This window comes from Phalacrocorax aristotelis, chromosome 15, assembly GCF_949628215.1.
Source record: "Phalacrocorax aristotelis chromosome 15, bGulAri2.1, whole genome shotgun sequence".
Classification (NCBI taxonomy): Eukaryota; Metazoa; Chordata; class Aves; order Suliformes; family Phalacrocoracidae; genus Phalacrocorax; species Phalacrocorax aristotelis.
Genome location: NC_134290.1, coordinates 10496233 through 10514888, shown reverse-complemented (window position 1 = coordinate 10514888; position 18656 = coordinate 10496233). Strand labels below are relative to the sequence as shown.

Here is an 18656-nt window from a genome sequence, read left to right as displayed (position 1 = left end):
GTTTTTCCCTGCACTGCTCTTACACTTTGTCACCTAGGCCACTGCTAACCAATTTTCCTGGACAGGCAAACCCAGTAACACTTTGCATTCCTTCAGCAGACCTGCTCACTTAGTCTGCCACAGTCACTTCATTTTAGAAAAGTCCATGAGCCATGTTTTAAATTAATGGAGCAACACAGTGGTTAGACAAGTCTGCAGTCTGACTGCAAGACCTGAGTGCAACAGTTCGTAAAGTTGCTGTTGCAAATTAGTTGCCATAGTAATAGTCAGTGACTACTAAAAATTGAAAGAAATTACTCACCAATGCTTTGTCTGCTTCATTAATCAGCCTGTCATGGAAAACCCTCAGGCACTCATTTCTCCAAACTCTCACCATCTGGGTCACTGTTTGAAACCTGAATTAACATCGAAATATCAGGCTGCACCAAATGAGCTGACATGATTCCTAAGGCCATGTGGTTAATAACAGGGATCAAATTCTGGATGGAGGTTTTTTACTCTTTTTGGTTTTGTTCTTTTCATAATAACTAATTTGATTGCATTTTTACCTCTGGGTATCTTATTTAAGAAAGACTAATGCATCAGCGTATCAAGAGTAAGATCACAATTTAGGATGTGATCTTTCTCATTGTGGTGAAGGTTTAATGAAAAGTGACCAAATGGGACTGATCCTGAGTACCAAATTACCTCATCTTCACCCAAATTCATCCAATACAAATATTTGTAGGACCACTGAAGACAATTTTTCTATTCTTACCTCTCTGGAGTCGTAAGTATGAGTCCATTATAGACCCTGGAAAGATCCCGCAGGTTAAAAATGTAATGGAATTTGGAAGGAGTAGGGGGTAGGTCACAAATAATCATTTTATAAAGCTCCAAAGTACATGCAGTAATCTTGTCAGAGATGGTTGATATAGACTCACTAAACATCTGCAAACATGAGAAAGAAGGGGTGTTTTCATGAGACTGCCCAGAGAGAACTCAATCCTACTAAACATATTCTGCTTTCCAGCTTTTAAACCTGCTTGCTGTATTTCAAATAACTGAGGGTAAACATTTTCAGAAAGTCATATTCCTCTGTAGTATGAACATTCTGCAGTTAAATGTTTTGGGCTGGCCTCATATTCACTCCTAAGTTTGCACAGTGCTGAAGGTAAGATCAAGTTCCATGCCTGGAATTTCCACAGCAATTCTACGGCAGGAAAAAGATAAACTGCTGCTCTTTTCTTATATAATGTTGCAGGTTACTTGCTAGTAATGCAGTCTACTGCGTTATACTAAATTTTTCTCTGTCATTCAGTAAAGAATTTGCTGACCTTTGTGTATTTGGTTACAGGAACCATAACCAAATCGTTAACAGGTTTCAACCTATGAAAAACACCAGGTTTATAAATTAACTGCTGACTTGAACATTTACATATTATTCAAGAATTTATCAAAACAATGTAAACCCATTGAGACAGAGAAGAGGAAGGGAAAGGTCTGCGTGAGGTTCTAAATATAAGAAAGCCTGATAACAGAAGACTTCAGGTCTTGTGATAACACAGAAATAAATGTCTATTGAAAAATAATAAACCTGTTGAGCAATCCTTTAAAAAGTGAAATTACCGCAGTGTGGCCTTTCAGGATGGAGGCATAGATCAAATTCAGTGATTGGTCAGAAGGAAAAGGTATGTTAAAAACACTGAAGAGTGAGATGAATCGAGGGTCAACTTCATTTCGACCTCCTCCAGCTTTCCCCATGGCAGCAATAAAATCCAGGTCTCGAAGAATTTTACAGTTCATCTCCTTACCACGGTCATACAAGAAACCTTTTCCTAGCAGCAGCTTCAACAGGGCAATGGGTTGCTGTGTGCCATACTTGTCAACCTTTGTAATACAAAAGAGTCAAGATATTTAGAGCACAGTATATCAGCATGCCAATTATTGCCATAAACATGGAAATATTGTGCTCCATACTGAGGAGAACATTACAAGGAATGAGTGACACTTCCTAAAGGTCTAGCACTTATTGTGAACGTTCATTCCAATGTCTCCTATGGGAAAACTACCTCTTTGAGATAAACTAAATGCACACATACTCTTTTGCCCCATTTGTAGAGAGAAAGGGATGGTTTCTACAATATATAACCTGCAGCCAACATCAGGCCAGAGAGATATGATTTTAACGGCGTAAAGAAATGATCCAAGAGAATCTCTCTTATATATAGGACAAATATTGTAACAGACAGAAACACCCCCTACTGCACACAAATCCAACTCTTCTGAAGTTCCTAAGCTGAAATCCCATTGTGCACTTACCATGAATCTCCTTGACTTGTGGTTCATTGGATCTGTGTATGAAGGGACCCCAAATGTTTCTATACTACCTTGCAAACTATTGGCCGCTTACCCTTGGCATATTCATATCATCCATAAACACAATGAGACGTTTTCCCATAGGAGGGCCATAAGTGTCTTTAGTTCGTTTCTCTACATTTGTCTCTAGGTTTCTCTGAACGTCCATTGATGTTGTACGAGAAGAAAAGTTAATTACTAGCAACAGCTGCAAAGAGGAGGAAATGGGTAAGAATGGATTTTTACCTGTTGTGTTTTCTTTTTAACTAAAGCATTTAAAAAATATTCTTTATATTAGACTGTCAGACATACAGGAAACACTTCTCTGGTCCATTTATTAATTTGAATTACAGATGACAAAAGTAATCCCATTCTTAGCACTTTGATAATACATATTTACTTTATAAAACTGAATCTGTACATGGTAGAAGAGAACAAAATATTGTTGATCCTGAAAGGTTCTCAAATCATTCACACACTTTGGGTCTAAGCTTGCAGTCACATTACCAAAGTTAATATTTCTACTCACAGACTCAGGCTTGACAGTGCACATTTAACACAAGGACAGAGAATGAAAATGCATCTTTACAAAAAAGGCAAAATGCCTCATACATACATTAAGGTCTTTGTTCAGATTGTTTAGGAAGTTTTGTGCAGTTGCTGTTTTAGATGTACCCGATTCACCTACAAGAACAACTGGGCGTTTTATTTTTACCATCTGTTCTAGTAACCAAGTAGTGCGTGTTGTATCCACTGTAGGCACTGAAAAAGATCAATAATATGAGAGCAGGTTAAATTAAAATGCAGTACCGCTGGGGGATTTATATTTAGAGAAGTGCTTGATCAGACTCTCAAGGTATTAACATGCAGTTGCACAAAGACATAATCTGAAATATCAACTCGCTAACAATGTTGAAAGATAATTTTAATTGCCCAACCATCTCTTTTCAGCTTTTATCATTGGCATCTTTTCTCATATAGATGTATTAAAAAAGAAATTATCTTCCATATAGGAGGGTCATGGACTGGTTAAGCTCCATTTAATCCCTATTTCAAGGATATAATCAGGATTTATTTGGCTTCCAAGCATTTTCCCAGAAATCTAGAGATTAATTTTTTCTATGTGAATAGCCTGCCATTAGGAGCAACTTTAGAGATCACATAATTATCTCTTGTGTCAGTGAAGTTAACCTGTGCTTGCTGAAGTATTACTATAAAGTAACCTGCATTAATTTGTCCTTAACTATGAAAAGCACTTGTCACCATTATACAGAGCTTGAAGTAACAACTAGTAACAGCCTTAAGAATGTAATTTTTATCTATCAAGTACTTGAACCACAGGGCTGACATTTTTTTCTAGAGTTTCTGGTAGAGCAGACTGTGAATCTTCTGCTATTCTGGCTTGTAAAAGGCATTGATTGGTAGTTCCTAGTAAGCCTTATTAACCGAAACAAGCTTTTTATCCTTTCTTCATTTCTTTATTACACAGTGCTGTAAACATCAACTCTATTCCTGCTAAACTACTATGACAAGAACATTAAAGAAATTGATTCGTGCCATCACAAGAAACTGAACCTAAGTAGATGACCTTCCAGAAAAAGGATGTCTCATGTGAAGTGCCATGCACTCAGTGGTGGCACATTATAAATTAAAGGCATATCATCACTATATTTTATCTTACACTCACCTAGAATGTCAAGAAATTTCACTTGAGGCTTATGAATATATTCAGGAACAAGTTTCATCCAAGGTACCCACTTCTTTTGAAGTCCATCAAAATGAAAGTCATACAAAGTTGGCAGCTGACCTGCAAACCATTAAGCAACTGGAGGTTTTCTAGGACATGGAAATATTTCATAAGAAAATAATCTGATTGGGAGGAAAGTGAAGGGTAAGATTCTGGACCAAGTCAGGCAATGCCGTGTTCTGTTTACTTGGCTTTTAACCCAGTAATACATCAACCAAATTCTCCTAGTCCAACACTTGGATCATACTATTGCTTTTTAAGCACCTTCCACTGGCTTTGCTTTCAAGTTTTATCTTTCCTTTCACTGTTTATCTCTTCAACTTGGCATAGAAAAGTACAGTTCTGTGAGGACAGACAGGTAGCTGAGAGTCATCTAGCATCAGTAGCTCTATACGGGTTTCAGTGATAGTCCTTCAGAGAGCATATTTTGCAGCCAGGATAGCTAGCTGGAAGGAAGATGGTGTTCTGTCTTCATGTAAACTAAGACTTTTCTAATATAATCAATGGGATTCAGACTAAATTATGACAAGATCCTACCTGGCAGCTCCCCTGGCTTAGCCAGGATGTTGTCATCATGAACAACAGACATGCAGGAAATACGTTTAACATTTTCATCAAATTTAATTCTCCCAGCATCAATAAGAGCAGCACCTAAGGAGGAATACAAAGCTTCCAAGAAAAAACACTCCAGAACATCAGGATCACCAGGCTGTACAACTAGAGCTTCCAGCATCACAGTCAACTGCACCACCTGTTGTAAAACAAGACAGAAGTGTAAATAGACGCATGAGGACTCTTAACATGTTTTCAGCTGTTTGAGTGTTTGCTGAGCTTTTGTCCTTACAGATGTATCTACTGAAATGAGTATCAATGACAGTAGAAGAGCACTGTTAGGAACTGATTGTTTCTTTTACTTCTTGGTACTCATCACTAGCAAATTGACATTTCAGCATGAATTCTACTCCTGTGCTTTCTTTTTACTCTCTCCTTTTCTCTTTTTAGATAAACTTTTCCAACCTTTATTCTTTATTCCTTACCATATTTAAATCTGTTTGAGGAACAATGGTCTTCAGCCTTTCTCCATGTCTGCCATCCACAGTTCCCTCTACAATCATATCAATAAGGTAGGGCACATATTTTTGAAAGAGACGATTCAATTCAATTCTCTCTTGCTGAGGAATGAAAACGACAATAATTCAGCACACAGAAACCTGGAAAGATGATTTTTGACAGCAGAGCTCCCCATCAATATCTGGCTGACCAAGTACTATTGTTCTTGCAGGAATCACTTCTACCAGAGACAGGGTACAGGCACATGAAGAAATGTGAAGAAATGTGTTGTATGGACTAGTTTTTCAGCAGGTGAGGATTTGCATTCACCAGGTACCAGCAACTAAGTTGTCTTACTTCAACTCCCTGTGGACTTTAGTTTTGAATCTAAACATAAGAAACAAGGACCTAAGCAATCTCACTGTTAACTCTTTGGAGATCAGGTAAACTGATTTCTTGGTTCTTCACTTCTCAGAAATAACCAGAAGTCAGGAAAGCTAGGAACTCTCTTTAGCCCTCTGCTGCAGGCCTAGCAATTAGGTTTGTTGTCAGAAAATCAGACTGCCTTTACAAAGTTTTTTTATTTTAACAGCTGTCTATAGTTCAATATTTAACATAGATACTCTCTGAACAAGTGCAGAAATTCCCACCACATTTCCTCTTTCTTGGATCCACTTCTGCCAGTAGGGCTTATATTTCAGGTTTTTAGGATCTACAAAGACCATTCCACACCGGGATACCGTGGCAGGAGATGCATACTGTAAGTCACCAACCTATAAAATAATCATACAAGATAATCATACACTTAAACAAAGAACAGCCACAGTAACTGCTTTTCAGGCTTCGTAGACCCATCTGTGCCTAACCCTCCCCACATATTAAATGGTACACTCATTACTTACCTCAAACAACAAAGCACAGTGTGACTGAAGTCGAATCCGCTCCCCGTTTGCCAGGGTCAATAGTTTGTTGTCATCCATGACAGAATTCATGTTTTCAACCCAGAGAGCATCCACATCTCCATCAAACAGAATGTACCTGTGGATAGAGGAGCCAAGGGGCACTGCCAAATCTCTTTGATTTTACTAACTTATTTCAGAATTCAGGTGTGCCATCAATGGTGTCAATGTCAGTCCAGGTGTTTCGAATCCTCCCATTCATTTTAGATAATTGCATAGTTTCCATCCATCTCACTGAGGCTGGGAACTCAGAGAAGACAGAAAAACCTGCAGACACTTTCCATTTGTTTAGCTTTTTTTTCCCAATAGTGGAGTATCAAATATTTAAAATAAAATAAATAAAATACTGATGTAAAACTCAGTATCTAAAATTCATTACAATGATTTCCAGCTGTCTACCTTCGCTCTTTCTTGTCAGTAGGCCTGTTGATATCCCGAAAAATGTTGGACAGGACTCCATCTGTCCAGTCCCGTGTGGTAGGGTCAAGGGTCCCATACAGCTCAATCACACTCATAGCTTTAGGGTTCAGTGTGAAAAGCTTTGTCAATAGTCCTAACCTAGAGATACAGCAAGAAAAGCAATATTAAAATGACACAATACCACCTCTGTTAACCCAAACAAATAACATGGTCAGCTGTTGATCTTGTCATGACTACACAGGGCTGAATAACGCAGTCTATGACATTTTACAACCAGATTTCCATGTATCAAATTCTATACTCACTTGTTTTGGGCCTGGCACAAAGCATTAATGACAACTGACTTGCCACCTCCAGTAGGTCCAACTACCATTGTAGTGTGACGAGTTAACATTGTCTCATACATCTGAACTATTTTATCCACCTGTAAATAAATATTGATTCAACAGACTGCTGTCCATAATTCTTCTGTGGAAAAGATCAGCAGCTGGTATATACGAGCTAAGCTTTCCTGGAGCCACTCCAGAGTGCAGCAATGCATATCCAGCCTAATATTTACAACAAAAACTCAAGCAATTAATGTTTTTTATACCTGGACTGGTAAAACAATATAACCCCCTTCTTCCAGCACTTGTTCTACAGCATCGTTGAAGTTAGGATAGCGGACTCGAGGGCAATCCAGGCCAGGAAACAGGTCAGAGATTAGGCCAAGAAAGAGAGGTACATCTTCAAACACAAATTTAGGAAGATTCATGTCTCGCAGAGCTCTCATCAGTACAACTTCCTAGACAAAACACAGCGGAATCAACCTTTACCAAATAGCTAAACAATTATCTAACATGTAATAGCTTCAAACATATCTAAAAACCGTTGCCCAATTACTTTATTACAACTTTGAGATTGTTTTCTTGGCATTAGTTACTAGTGGGAAAAAAAAGGTTATTTTGTAAGGCTTAAGCATAGCAATAGCTAAGAATAACACACTGCCTTTTTTCTACCATATTAACCAAATGTCAAATGGCTGGAGTGGCCCACACCACAGTCTCCCTGATTTGATGTTAAAATAACCAACTGTTTCATGCACATACCCAAGTTCCGTAGTCCCCTTGAGAGCATCATTTAGACCCCAACTTCCTGCCAACCTACAATGTGCATCTGTACTTAACTTTATAGGAGAGTTTTCTTCAGCTCTCCCCCAGTTTTTAAGAAGAAAGTTGAATAAGAATTTCCCTAGGCAACTGGGTATCACAGCCATACATATAGAAATAAAAAATAGGTGTAAAGGAAAGCCATAAAAAGCAATGCAATATCGAAAAACTTTCATTTGTAAGTATACTGTACTACTTGAGATACACAATTAACAACTGCATGACTGAAGCACTCTGTTCAAAAACCACTTTTGCTATTCATCCAGAGACATTCATCTGGCTATTTGCATCCTGGACTTAACAAGAAGTAAAATACCTCATTTTCTATAGATTTCCCTGCTTTGACTTGAGTCACTTGATGGTAACTTGCTGGCAGAAGGCACGATGAAACTCAGTAAGAACAAAGTAAAACAATAAGACAAATAACACCAGTGCTCCTATTTCCAATGCAGACAAAGAACAACAGATGTGTGAACACATCCTCTTCCTAATGAAAAAGATGATCTGCCCAGGGTAACTAAGTAGCAAACCTACCTCACTGAGGTCTGCTGATCCTCTTTTCAGTTCTCCAGCCATCACCAACACTGACTTAAGGGCCCGCAGTCCAAAATCATAATGATGCTGTTTAGAAAGCTGTTCCTTTGCCAGCTTGTATAGCACTGTCATCTTTTTGGCAAGGATCTGTTTGAGATTTAAGTTAGAGAATCACAAATGTGCAAGTGACAACCTTACACTGGCCATGCGTACATGGGTGCATACATGGGTATGGGTAGCAATAAAATTTTCTTACCTTTGCCATAAGGAACCCTTCAGAAAAGAGCATGATTTCACAGATTTGCTGAAGATCTGGTACGATAACAACCACAGGCCTGAACAAAGCTTTTACAGACTCAGGGAGCTCAGTCCGGCCAGCATAACCAGGATTCATCGTAATAAAAATGCCCATACGGCTGTCAAGGGTAATTTCCTGTCCTTCAAACTAAAGGCATTAAGAAAACATTAGAACAATATGTATCTGGAATTTAAATAAGTAGTACTATTTGCTCGAAGAGAAAACCAGCAATACTGGGGCACCCACTTAAGACAATGTGTTAAAATATTTAGCTTTAGATAGTCATCCAGATACATTCATCCCACTGTTTGTAGCTTGGATATAAACATCAGGACATTTCACACTTCTCAATCAAATATTCTGTCTGAGGGTTTTGAATTCCAGTAAACATCAGCAAATAAAGAATCCACATCAAGTTACTCCTCTAACTACTATTATATTGTTATCTCATTTACTTACTATTATCCATTTAGCTTACTTTTATCCCACTTCACAAAGGAAGAACCTAGCAAAGTATTAGGAAATTGGCAAGGATTTAACATCTCTGAAACTGAGAGTACATACTCTTCTGGAGTTTGAAATGTTCAGCATAAATGAATTACAGAAGAAGCCTTTGATCTAATGATGGGGTCTAACCCTGAATCTTGGCCTCAAAAACAACATCAGCCTTCACAATTACTATTCTTTTTTAATGTTTACCTGAAATGTTTTCAACTGATTCATTAAAGCATTTTGAATAGTCTGAATCTGGGAAGAAATGACTGAAAGCACGGAAGCATCGATACGATTGAATTCATCAAAGCATCCCCATGCTCCACACTGGGCAAGACCAGAGAAAATCTTACCAACTGCCTAACAAAAACAAGAAAAAAAAATCTCACCAATGAATATATACAACATTCATTGACAGCAAATTTTGGCGTACGCTAAAACTTTTAATAACTGAGTAAAACCTCTGTATATTTACAAATCCAGGAGCTAGCAGACTGTCATAAGGCCTTGCAAGTGCAGATTGCCCATCATGCACTTAAACACATATCATTTAGTCATTGCTTCCCTGCTTGAAAGCACCTGAAATTCCTTCAGAAATTCCTTCAAAATAGACATTTTTTACTGTACTTCATTATCAATCAGCATGTTATCTCTAAGGGAGGCACGTATTCAGAAGTTCAGAATATGTCCTTATCCTGGGCACTAAAAAGAGCATTAACTGGCACTTTATCAGAGAACATAGTTCTTTAGCTCTTACTTTGAAATCCATGCCTTCTCCGCAGTTTGTCACTACACAAAGCAAGCCCAGTGCTTTGGCCAGATCCTTGGTTGTTTCTGTTTTCCCTGTACCTGCTGGCCCTGCTGGTGCTCCTCCCAAAAACATTGATAAAGCCTTCAGAGACAGACCAAAAATCAAAGCAAAACTTGGATTACATTTATATTAGGTTGGCAAAACCACAAATGAACCCTTGGGTACAAAAAAGCCTTAAATTTTATCTGTGAATGCATTCTACATTATCTTTGAGGCAATCAGGTTAGAAGGATATCACAACTGATTTCAAACATATTAGCATTCACATTGGCATCAAGGAGATAAAAGGAAGTGGCAATAAAGCTATTATGTGATTGCCTAGAAGTGTATTTTAAAAGGGCTTGTTAGTAAAAATCTCCTTGAACATATACCTGTGTGAGCGTAAGATAAATACGATCTGTAAGCGGGGTGATCACCAGACGTCCATTCAAACCCATATACTCATAACCATATGAAAATGTGCCTGTGCACTGCCGCACATGCAGTTCATCTGGCTCTCGGTCCCAGTAAAAACGCAGCTGGCTTTCCCACTCAAACTCCTGAGCCTGCAGAATGCTACACAAGAGAGACTTGCTCACATGAGGTAAAAGGCTGGAAATACAATTTAGGCATCTGGTATTTTCTCAGTAGAGTGGGGGGTGGTGTTTACCTGTCTCTTACAAAGGTATCAACAATGTCTCTGGCATGAACATCAATAATAAGAACAGTGTTGTATTTTTTCCTGTCATTTTTGCTCAAAGGCATTGTAATGCGAGTAACCAGGTCATCAATTTGCTTATGCATTTTTTTAGCATAAAGTTTCATTGCCTGTTTTTCTCCTTTCTTCACTTTCCGAAAGACGTCCTCTACTTCCCAGGTCCACCACACCTGAGTAGCAGCCAGCACCATCATGCCATGGTAGAGTAACATCCAATCAACTCTATGGGAAATACATATAGGGAGGGAGTCGGAGTTACTCTTTATTCTACATAAGTGATCGGGACAGAAGGAAAAAAAAAAAAAGAAAAAAAAAAAAGAAGTTCCTCCTATTTTTGCAACAACTACAACACAAGCCAAACTTTACAGAGACCTACAGAATTCTATCAAAGTGTGCTGTGGTATTTAAAAATCCTAGGAAATACTCTGATAGAAAAGCTGCCTGTTCCATGTGTAAAGATTGCCAGGTGGAACTGACAGTGAGAAAAACATACGGTGCACACAACACTAAAAATAAAAACTCAAGACTCAGGAAATTAGATACGATAAGTAACACAATTTTTTCCTGTTAGTTAAAATACTGCATAAGCATGTATTCATACCCCTCCACACACAGAAATACAGGCTAAATTGTGTAAAAATTAAAAAATTAAGTCTTTATTTTTCTGTATTGCACAGGCTTATAATGACATATAAGGTATTTGCATTATACTTGACACTGATTGTTTCACCTGCTTCTGTCTTCACAGTATCGAAAAATAGCTTCCTTAGTAAGGAGTCTGTTCGTTCGTCTCATTTCTACGAGTACTGCTGTCATCCAGTTCTCCACTCTGCCTTCTGCAGCTACAGCCTGCCGGAACTCCATCACCTCCCCCTCAGCTGAAATCATGGCTGTTGCAATTTTCTTATCACTATCACCATCCTGAAACCTCAGGGAGGCTATGTTATCATACATCTGAAATGCACCAACAAAAAAATTCACTGGCATTTTAGAAACAAAGCTTCAGAGATGTAAGGGTACCTAGCTCCCATTTAATCTTGAAAGAAAATCTCCACGGACTCTAAAGAGAAATGGATCTGACTCATAAGTAATCAAATACAAATGCTGATATATAGCTCAGCAGCCCAACTGCAGAGTAAACAAGCAGATGATCTCGCCCAAATGATATTGATTTTTTTTCCTAGAAAATAAATATCTATCAGAGCTACAAGAAGGTTCTTTAATGATTGATCATTCTGATGTATCTTGAATGTTCCTCTACCAATATTCTTCTAACTGCTGCTGGCCAGTATGAGAGCCAGGAGAGACTATCGATCAGATTTTAGTTATTCAGAAGCTTCTTCAAGATGCTGCCAGGATGGTCTTTGTATGCAATAAATAGTAGCACACCCTCAACAGCATGTACAGTATAGTCTGTCAAACTTTTTAAAGTACCTAAAAGCACAAGGCATTGTAGGAAGCCAGACATTGTACCTTTATCATGTGTTCCTGGACACAAAGCGGGTTACTGCTGCCAAGGATACTAAGCAACTCCTCATCAGATATAAAGAAAAATCTTGGGAAAGCATTTCGCTTGGAATCCAAATAATCATTCAAGCTTTTCTGACATTTCTCCAGCACATCATTTATATGATGGAGGTCTGAGAGACGATTTGGGATTTCACAGGATTTCTTTATTGTTGGTTCTTTTACAGTTTCATCCATTATCTACACAGGGAGAGAAGAAAGTTTAGAAAATACCAAACAGCAATGGATTATATGAAATTATTTTTAACTAGTGACAAAGCACACAAGCAGCACAAGCAGTATAGGTTCTTAGAGAAGTGAATTACGGTTTTAAATATGGTTTCCTATTGCTGCCGTGCTGTACGAAAACATGGAGTTTGTATGCTTTCAAAGCTGGGAGCGTGGAGGTACTACTGTTAAAGCAAGTGTAAGCAAGACAAGCCTGTATCCCAAGCATAAGCATATACCTGACTTTGCTCCTGTATACAGTGGTACTTCAAGTGAAGGACAAACATAGCATTTCAGAATCACAGCACTATCTCAGTTTTGCAGATGGGAAAAAGAAAAGTAAGCCATATTCATACTGGGAGTATGTGTCCAGAGTGGGAACAGTGGTGGTATACCAGGAAAGCCTTTTTAGCATGTATGTAGGCCCTCAGTCTATAGAAACTCATCTATGCTTCTTATTATCATGGTAAATGTAAAAAGACGTATGCAATGAGAGGAAAGGGGGATTTTGCCTGCCCCATACTGCCAGCCAAGGATCACACCTCTCCCAGCTTAGCTAAATCAGAAGTCTTCTGTATATGACAGATGTGAAGTAAAACACGAGTTCCTGGGTTCCCCAATTTCATATTCAATTCATTATAACATACCATTTCCAGTGTTACAAATGACACAGAAGACTACAGCTAACTACGGACTGGAAGCAAAGTGCACTAAATAATCACGCTGATCACAAGTCAAGTCAGTTACTTGCCTTTTTAAACATCCTGTCTATGCTGTCAAATATTTTGGCTTCCTCTGGAAGCTGTGACCTGATATCTCCACCAATAAAGATGCTCTCCAAGTACATCCATTTTCTCTGAACCACCATCCAGATCTAAGAATCAAATGTTACCACCAGAGAAAAAAAACTACAACAGAAAAGCCTGATTATAAATAATAAACATTAATTATTTAGTCCAGCACTTTCGTCCCTACCTCAATTACTTCACCAATCAATGACAGAGTTTTTTCCCAGTGGTGAACAGTTGAAAGGAAAGGACCCACAAATCGACTGCCCAACACACTCTGAAGATTGACATTGTTGTCATCGAGAATCTCTAAAATTTCATCTACAGACCCCAGAATAAGGCCTCGCTTCTCAGTGCCTTTGAAGTACATCTGTACAGTGAATTTCAGGTGCTCCCATGTTTCTGCTATTTCCTTCACACCCTGCATGTGACCATAAAAAGATGAACGTTTCAGTCTTCAAAAACTAGAGAACTATAATCTTAGCATAAAAATTAAATCAATTAATTCAGCAACTTTTTTGCACAGATTTTCTAACTCTGGTTTATAAAGAAGGGTCTATTTCAAAATATCATGATAGGAACAGAATGGATCTTTCTTTAGATACTTTTTCCTAGGCTGAACTTGCTTATTGTAATAACGGAAATCCAATATACTGCTGCCAAAGCCAAGAGAGCTAGGATTCTGTGCCATGTGGTAGCTTATTAACAGAGCATTGATCTTAGCTGCCGTTGGTTACATCATGGCAGCTCTCTGAAGATGGCCAAACTTGCTGCCATGCCAATATAAAAATCTCAAATCAAACACAGACTGTTGTTGTCTATATCTTTTAAGTTTTGTTATGATGTTTTGCACTACCTTCTCAATGCTAAGTTCCTTAACAGCAGTTCCGACTATTTCACTGATAACATCTGAGTGTCTGTGAAGTTCCATAGCGAACATATTCTCCAAAGTGAATGTTTCTGTCGTCATTTCGAAACTTGTTCCTGTTCTCTCCATAAGGTCTTGCCAATGCCTGTTTTAAATTGACACATTAACAATTGTACCAACCACCATGATATAGTAAAAATGAAAACAACTGTAATTTAATACATAACAATGAAATCATGTTTAGCACTCTACTGTTTAAACAAGAACTAGTATTTTGACTACATAACGTATCTGAGTCATCATAGTTACCTAGCATGCTATTACCCAAGTTCATTAAGGAGAAAGTGAAGTTTCAAGCTTCAGGACATGGCATGACCCCAGTAACTGAAATTAAAAGTTCTAACAAAACAAACAAAATCTTCATCTATAGAAAATTGTTTTAAATAAATCAAAGCAAACCTTTCTCTTAAAGCTTCATTTTTCAAATCAAGTAACAAAGGAATGGAGTCTTGAAATGCCTTCATTTTTGTTTCCAAGTGAAAGGCTACTGGCATACTGCGTACTTGTTTGGGCAGCTGTCGAAGAGCTTTAAGAAATCTTTCAATTCCTTCCTGAAGAAACTGGACATTGAGGTTTATCCAGAGTGTCTGAGACCATTCCTTTTTAGCTGCCTGGGAACAAGGTTATCAGGAGGAAAAAAGTCATACTTCCTTTTAGTTCTGACAAAAAAAAATATCTTCCCACTGCAGTAGGACCTAGAGACCACAGTCAGGATGCAGATGTAATTGCATTAACATTTTACAAACAGAGGAAGAGACAGGTTCATGTCCAGGCAGATTCATAGCCAAACACAACCAGTTATGGAAGAAATAATCAAAAGGAAATATGGAGAACAGGAAAAGCATTCTTAAGAGCATACTTTACAAGGCATTTTAATTCCAGAAAAATAAAACTTATTAAAAAATAATTAAGATCATTTAAAGCCTGAGATACCCATTGTCACCCGTACACGTACTATATTCGAAAGTAGTTCCACTGAAATGATCAGGAGACTTGTTCAGTAAAATGCCACCCAATAATTATTAGGGGGGAGGGAGTCCTGCTCCTCTCTGATAAGAGTGTTTGGTCTACTATAGAGGCATTGTTAGTCCTGTACTAACATCACCAAAGTCATTTCATGGCGATAGTCAGTTGCAGGTCCCAGCTTATTTTGTGCAAAGGCTTAGAACAGAGTTGATAGTAAGTAGAGGAGAATGCAGCCTCTTCATCTCTCCCCCACCTTTCCTGTATGTACGTGCATGAATACACGTGTGTCTGTGTATATGCCGTGCAATACTTACTCTTTGTAATTCATAAATTTCATAGATCTGCTTTAGACCTTTCATATCATTCTGTGCTTTCATTAAGTCAGGATATACTGTAACTGGCAAGTCAAAAAGTTTTTCAACACTGCCCAATTCCTGATGAATTTTTTCCAGTTTTTCCACTTCTTTTTCAAAAATGGCCATGAGTTCCAATCCTGGGAAAGGAGAGGAATTTTTCTAGATAAACAATCCCAGGGACCATGGAAAATAAATAAGGCAGCATTTGCATATAGTCTGTAGAACTTACAGTACTAAGAATGTCACATTCCTGCTTGGGCAGTTTATATGATAATTAGGAAAGCACAATTTTCCTGTTTCACATAAAATTTTAAGAATTGTCTGAAGATTCATATTTTTAAGACATCGCTTTACACACATTAATCCATTTACCTTTATCAAGATTTTCTCCAACAGCGCCAGGCCCCTCGGTCATGAATTTATGGAAGAAATTTTCTGTCCCTTTTCTGTAGTCCTCAATTTTTTGCTGTGTAATCTAAAGAGAACAGTGTTTAAATAGTTTCCTTTCCATTTCTGATTTTTTTCAATATTAATTACAAATATTACCTTTGTGAATGTCCTTTTTATGCCTCCAAGGTTGTGATCAACTTCTGATGCTTCAAAGAAGAGAGTCTCCCACTTTTCCCTAATCTTGTTGGCCATCTCTTGCTCTTCTTTAGCTACCTAAAACAAAACAAGTAACATCTCTCACAAGAAAAAATTAGTCACAAGAAAGCGAGGAATATGTGCTCATGTTATAAATTTGAAAAACGCAAAACTGGCATTGAAGTGATCTGAATCAGACTTAAACACATGCAATATGTCCATTTTAAAGTGGAGATACTGTTTCAAGAAGGGGATTTGGACTAGAAAATCTCTGGACATCCCTTCTAACCTCAACAATACTGCGATTCTGTAAATATCTTAAAAGGAAAACATTTATTAATTCGTTCACATGTGAGGCATTTGTGCCCCTGGCTCAAATCTGAAATGTTTTATGGGGAAAGGCATAACATGCACTTACTGGAATATTGTACATTGCAAGAGTTCGGTATCTCTCCCAGATGTCCAAATATTTCAGTTCCACCTTGAAGGATATGCCTTTGATCTCCGCAATTGTGCCAAGGACAATTTTGAGATCTTCCAGGGAATCTGGAGGTCTCTTCAGACTCTGTGATAAGCTCTATAAAAAGAAAAAATAATTTCCAGATGCAGCACTGACAAGTAATTAGGCAGAATTATAATTATTTTTCAAACACAAAACACAAGTAAATAACATGCAGATTCATTTTCATTTTCAGTCTATGTGATAAATATAACACAAAAAAAACCAACAACAAAAAGTAAACCCCAGTACAGATGGGACCTTTTTGCTAAAATAAAATAGAAGTTGTAAGCAGCAGTTTAAAAGCAACCTCGGAATTACCAGTATGAACCTTTCACCAGTACAGGAGTGAAGAAGTCCTGGGTTTTCATGTTACTACTCTATCCTGTTTCCCAGCTACAGAGAGGGACGGCTCACCTCTTTACGTACGACATACCAGAATACACCAGATGGTTTCAACCAATTCGGTGCATGGTTCAGATCATCACCTACAACTCAGTGCTAGCTGTACCAGACAACAGGAACCAAAAACACCCACCTGAATTTCCTCCTGAAGACTGAAGAGTTCCTCTCTTGCAGACTCATTAAGCAACTTTCCAAGTGACATCACCCAGCCTCTAGCATTCTCCTGCACTGTGTTGGCTAAAGCAGCCAGCTGAAGCCTGATAAATTGTTCATCTTTAATCAAAGGCTGTTGAGTCGCTTCTTGAGCTACCTTCATATAGAATTGCAACTCTTCATCAAAGGTGATACAAGCAGGCTTTTCTGCAGCTAACCTCTCCATGACTATGCCTTTGTCTAGCTTCCACAGCAGGTGGTACCTCTTCCATTGGTTCAAATACTTGCTGAGAGAAGCCAGGAGTTTGTGGACGTTCTGAGTGATGAGAACAGCCTGTTCAATTATCAGAGGGTTCTGGGAGACATCACTGTAAAAGCTGAAAGTGATAACTTCATCTTCCTCGACATGCTGAGGAGGGCATTCAATACATGTACCATGCATCCATCGTACAAAATGCTAGAGTTTTCAAGACAGGGTTGAAAAACAGTTACTCTGTAGAGAGTAATTTTAGTCAAATCATTCATCATTATTTAGGAGCTATGTAGGAGGTGGTGTGAATGATTTCTCAAATCAATTGTTTTTCTGACAGCAAGAAAAGATATGACATTTTCCCATAAACTTAAGAGTTAATTTCATACTAACAGAACCTTTCCATGCATTACTCAGTTTGCTTTTTAAATCTACACTGAGCAACAATACAGCATGACACAGAGAAAGGTATTAGATCAAGCAGGCTGGATGCAGCAGTCAATCAGAACAGCAAATCTGAGCACAGGAAGCACACTTAATCTAAATTTCTCCATCAGCACAGGGCAGGAACACTGCCACAATATTTGGCTTCTTTTCTGGAATGCAGTTCAGTGTGAACACACTTATGCAGGGAAATATCGCTAAACCTTTGCCAGCAAGCTAGATATTTTGTCTGCTGTAAACCTGCTGTCCTAGATGTGTCCTCAATGCCCTTCTCCCAACATTTTCTGAATTGTTTTTCTGCTGCTTTTGAAGAAAGCCGTAATATAGAGAAGGCTACTCACATTCCTTATTCCACCAGCTTATTAATGTATTAGAAAGCAACGTCTGCAGTGCAATCTGAAAAGCATTTCCTTCTGATATATGCTGACTTATAGAACAAAGTCATGTTCTTACACTGGCAAAACTGATAAAAAGTAACAAGTAATTTTGCCTGAGTAGAAATTGCATGAAGCTTTATGGCAATTTTTTTCCTTTGTCATCCATTTGTAAAATTTGGACAGTCTTGTAAAATTAGAACAATGTACTGGTTATTTTGATTTCAAGATAAAGCGATATGAGTTTTCCCTTTGACATTTATGCTTGCTCAAACATAAAGCAAGATTAATTTATTATAATCACAAGCAAACTCTGGCAACAAGTAAACATCAAAAATCACCTTAGTGACCTCAACACAGTCTCGGATACATTGTACAGTCATTTTGTCAATCTCACTGGCATTAGGTTGCAAGATTATCTCCGGAACAGATAAAACAGCTTCTGTTTGGAACAGTGGCACATTTGCAAGAACAGCTGCATTAAAAGTCTGCAAATTCCTGGGAAAGAAAAAAATCATGTCAAAGATAGTACTAACCAGGTGCTGCCCTCCCTCCCCCCACCCCCAGAAATGCCCAATGGAGACTGCAATTATCAGGTATGTGCTTAGATATGTAAGCACATCTATCTGAAGTCAGTTACCACCAATTTCAGCTGGAAACACTGATGTGTATCAGAGCAAA

General features: G+C 38.2%; 1 protein-coding gene across 2 annotated transcripts in view; it reads right to left on the bottom strand.

The window, feature by feature from the left end:
• DNAH10 (dynein axonemal heavy chain 10) overlaps nt 1-18656 on the bottom strand; it is a 58043-nt gene that overhangs the window by 23511 nt on the left and 15876 nt on the right. For both annotated transcript variants that reach the window (XM_075110364.1, XM_075110365.1), the window contains 31 exons: nt 18317-18473; nt 16888-17364; nt 16269-16427; nt 15812-15928; nt 15638-15740; nt 15224-15402; nt 14343-14554; nt 13872-14028; nt 13203-13436; nt 12979-13101; nt 11967-12200; nt 11224-11447; nt 10446-10715; nt 10168-10351; nt 9743-9877; nt 9193-9345; nt 8452-8640; nt 8196-8342; nt 7106-7297; nt 6819-6937; nt 6493-6651; nt 6037-6172; nt 5785-5907; nt 5122-5256; nt 4622-4835; nt 4025-4144; nt 2954-3099; nt 2393-2545; nt 1609-1869; nt 758-930; nt 302-395 (listed from right to left, as the gene is read on the bottom strand). In XM_075110364.1, coding sequence (XP_074966465.1) covers nt 302-395; nt 758-930; nt 1609-1869; nt 2393-2545; nt 2954-3099; nt 4025-4144; nt 4622-4835; nt 5122-5256; nt 5785-5907; nt 6037-6172; nt 6493-6651; nt 6819-6937; nt 7106-7297; nt 8196-8342; nt 8452-8640; nt 9193-9345; nt 9743-9877; nt 10168-10351; nt 10446-10715; nt 11224-11447; nt 11967-12200; nt 12979-13101; nt 13203-13436; nt 13872-14028; nt 14343-14554; nt 15224-15402; nt 15638-15740; nt 15812-15928; nt 16269-16427; nt 16888-17364; nt 18317-18473 — 5479 coding nt within the window. The remainder of the gene's footprint in view (nt 1-301; nt 396-757; nt 931-1608; nt 1870-2392; nt 2546-2953; nt 3100-4024; nt 4145-4621; nt 4836-5121; nt 5257-5784; nt 5908-6036; nt 6173-6492; nt 6652-6818; nt 6938-7105; nt 7298-8195; nt 8343-8451; nt 8641-9192; nt 9346-9742; nt 9878-10167; nt 10352-10445; nt 10716-11223; nt 11448-11966; nt 12201-12978; nt 13102-13202; nt 13437-13871; nt 14029-14342; nt 14555-15223; nt 15403-15637; nt 15741-15811; nt 15929-16268; nt 16428-16887; nt 17365-18316; nt 18474-18656) is intronic.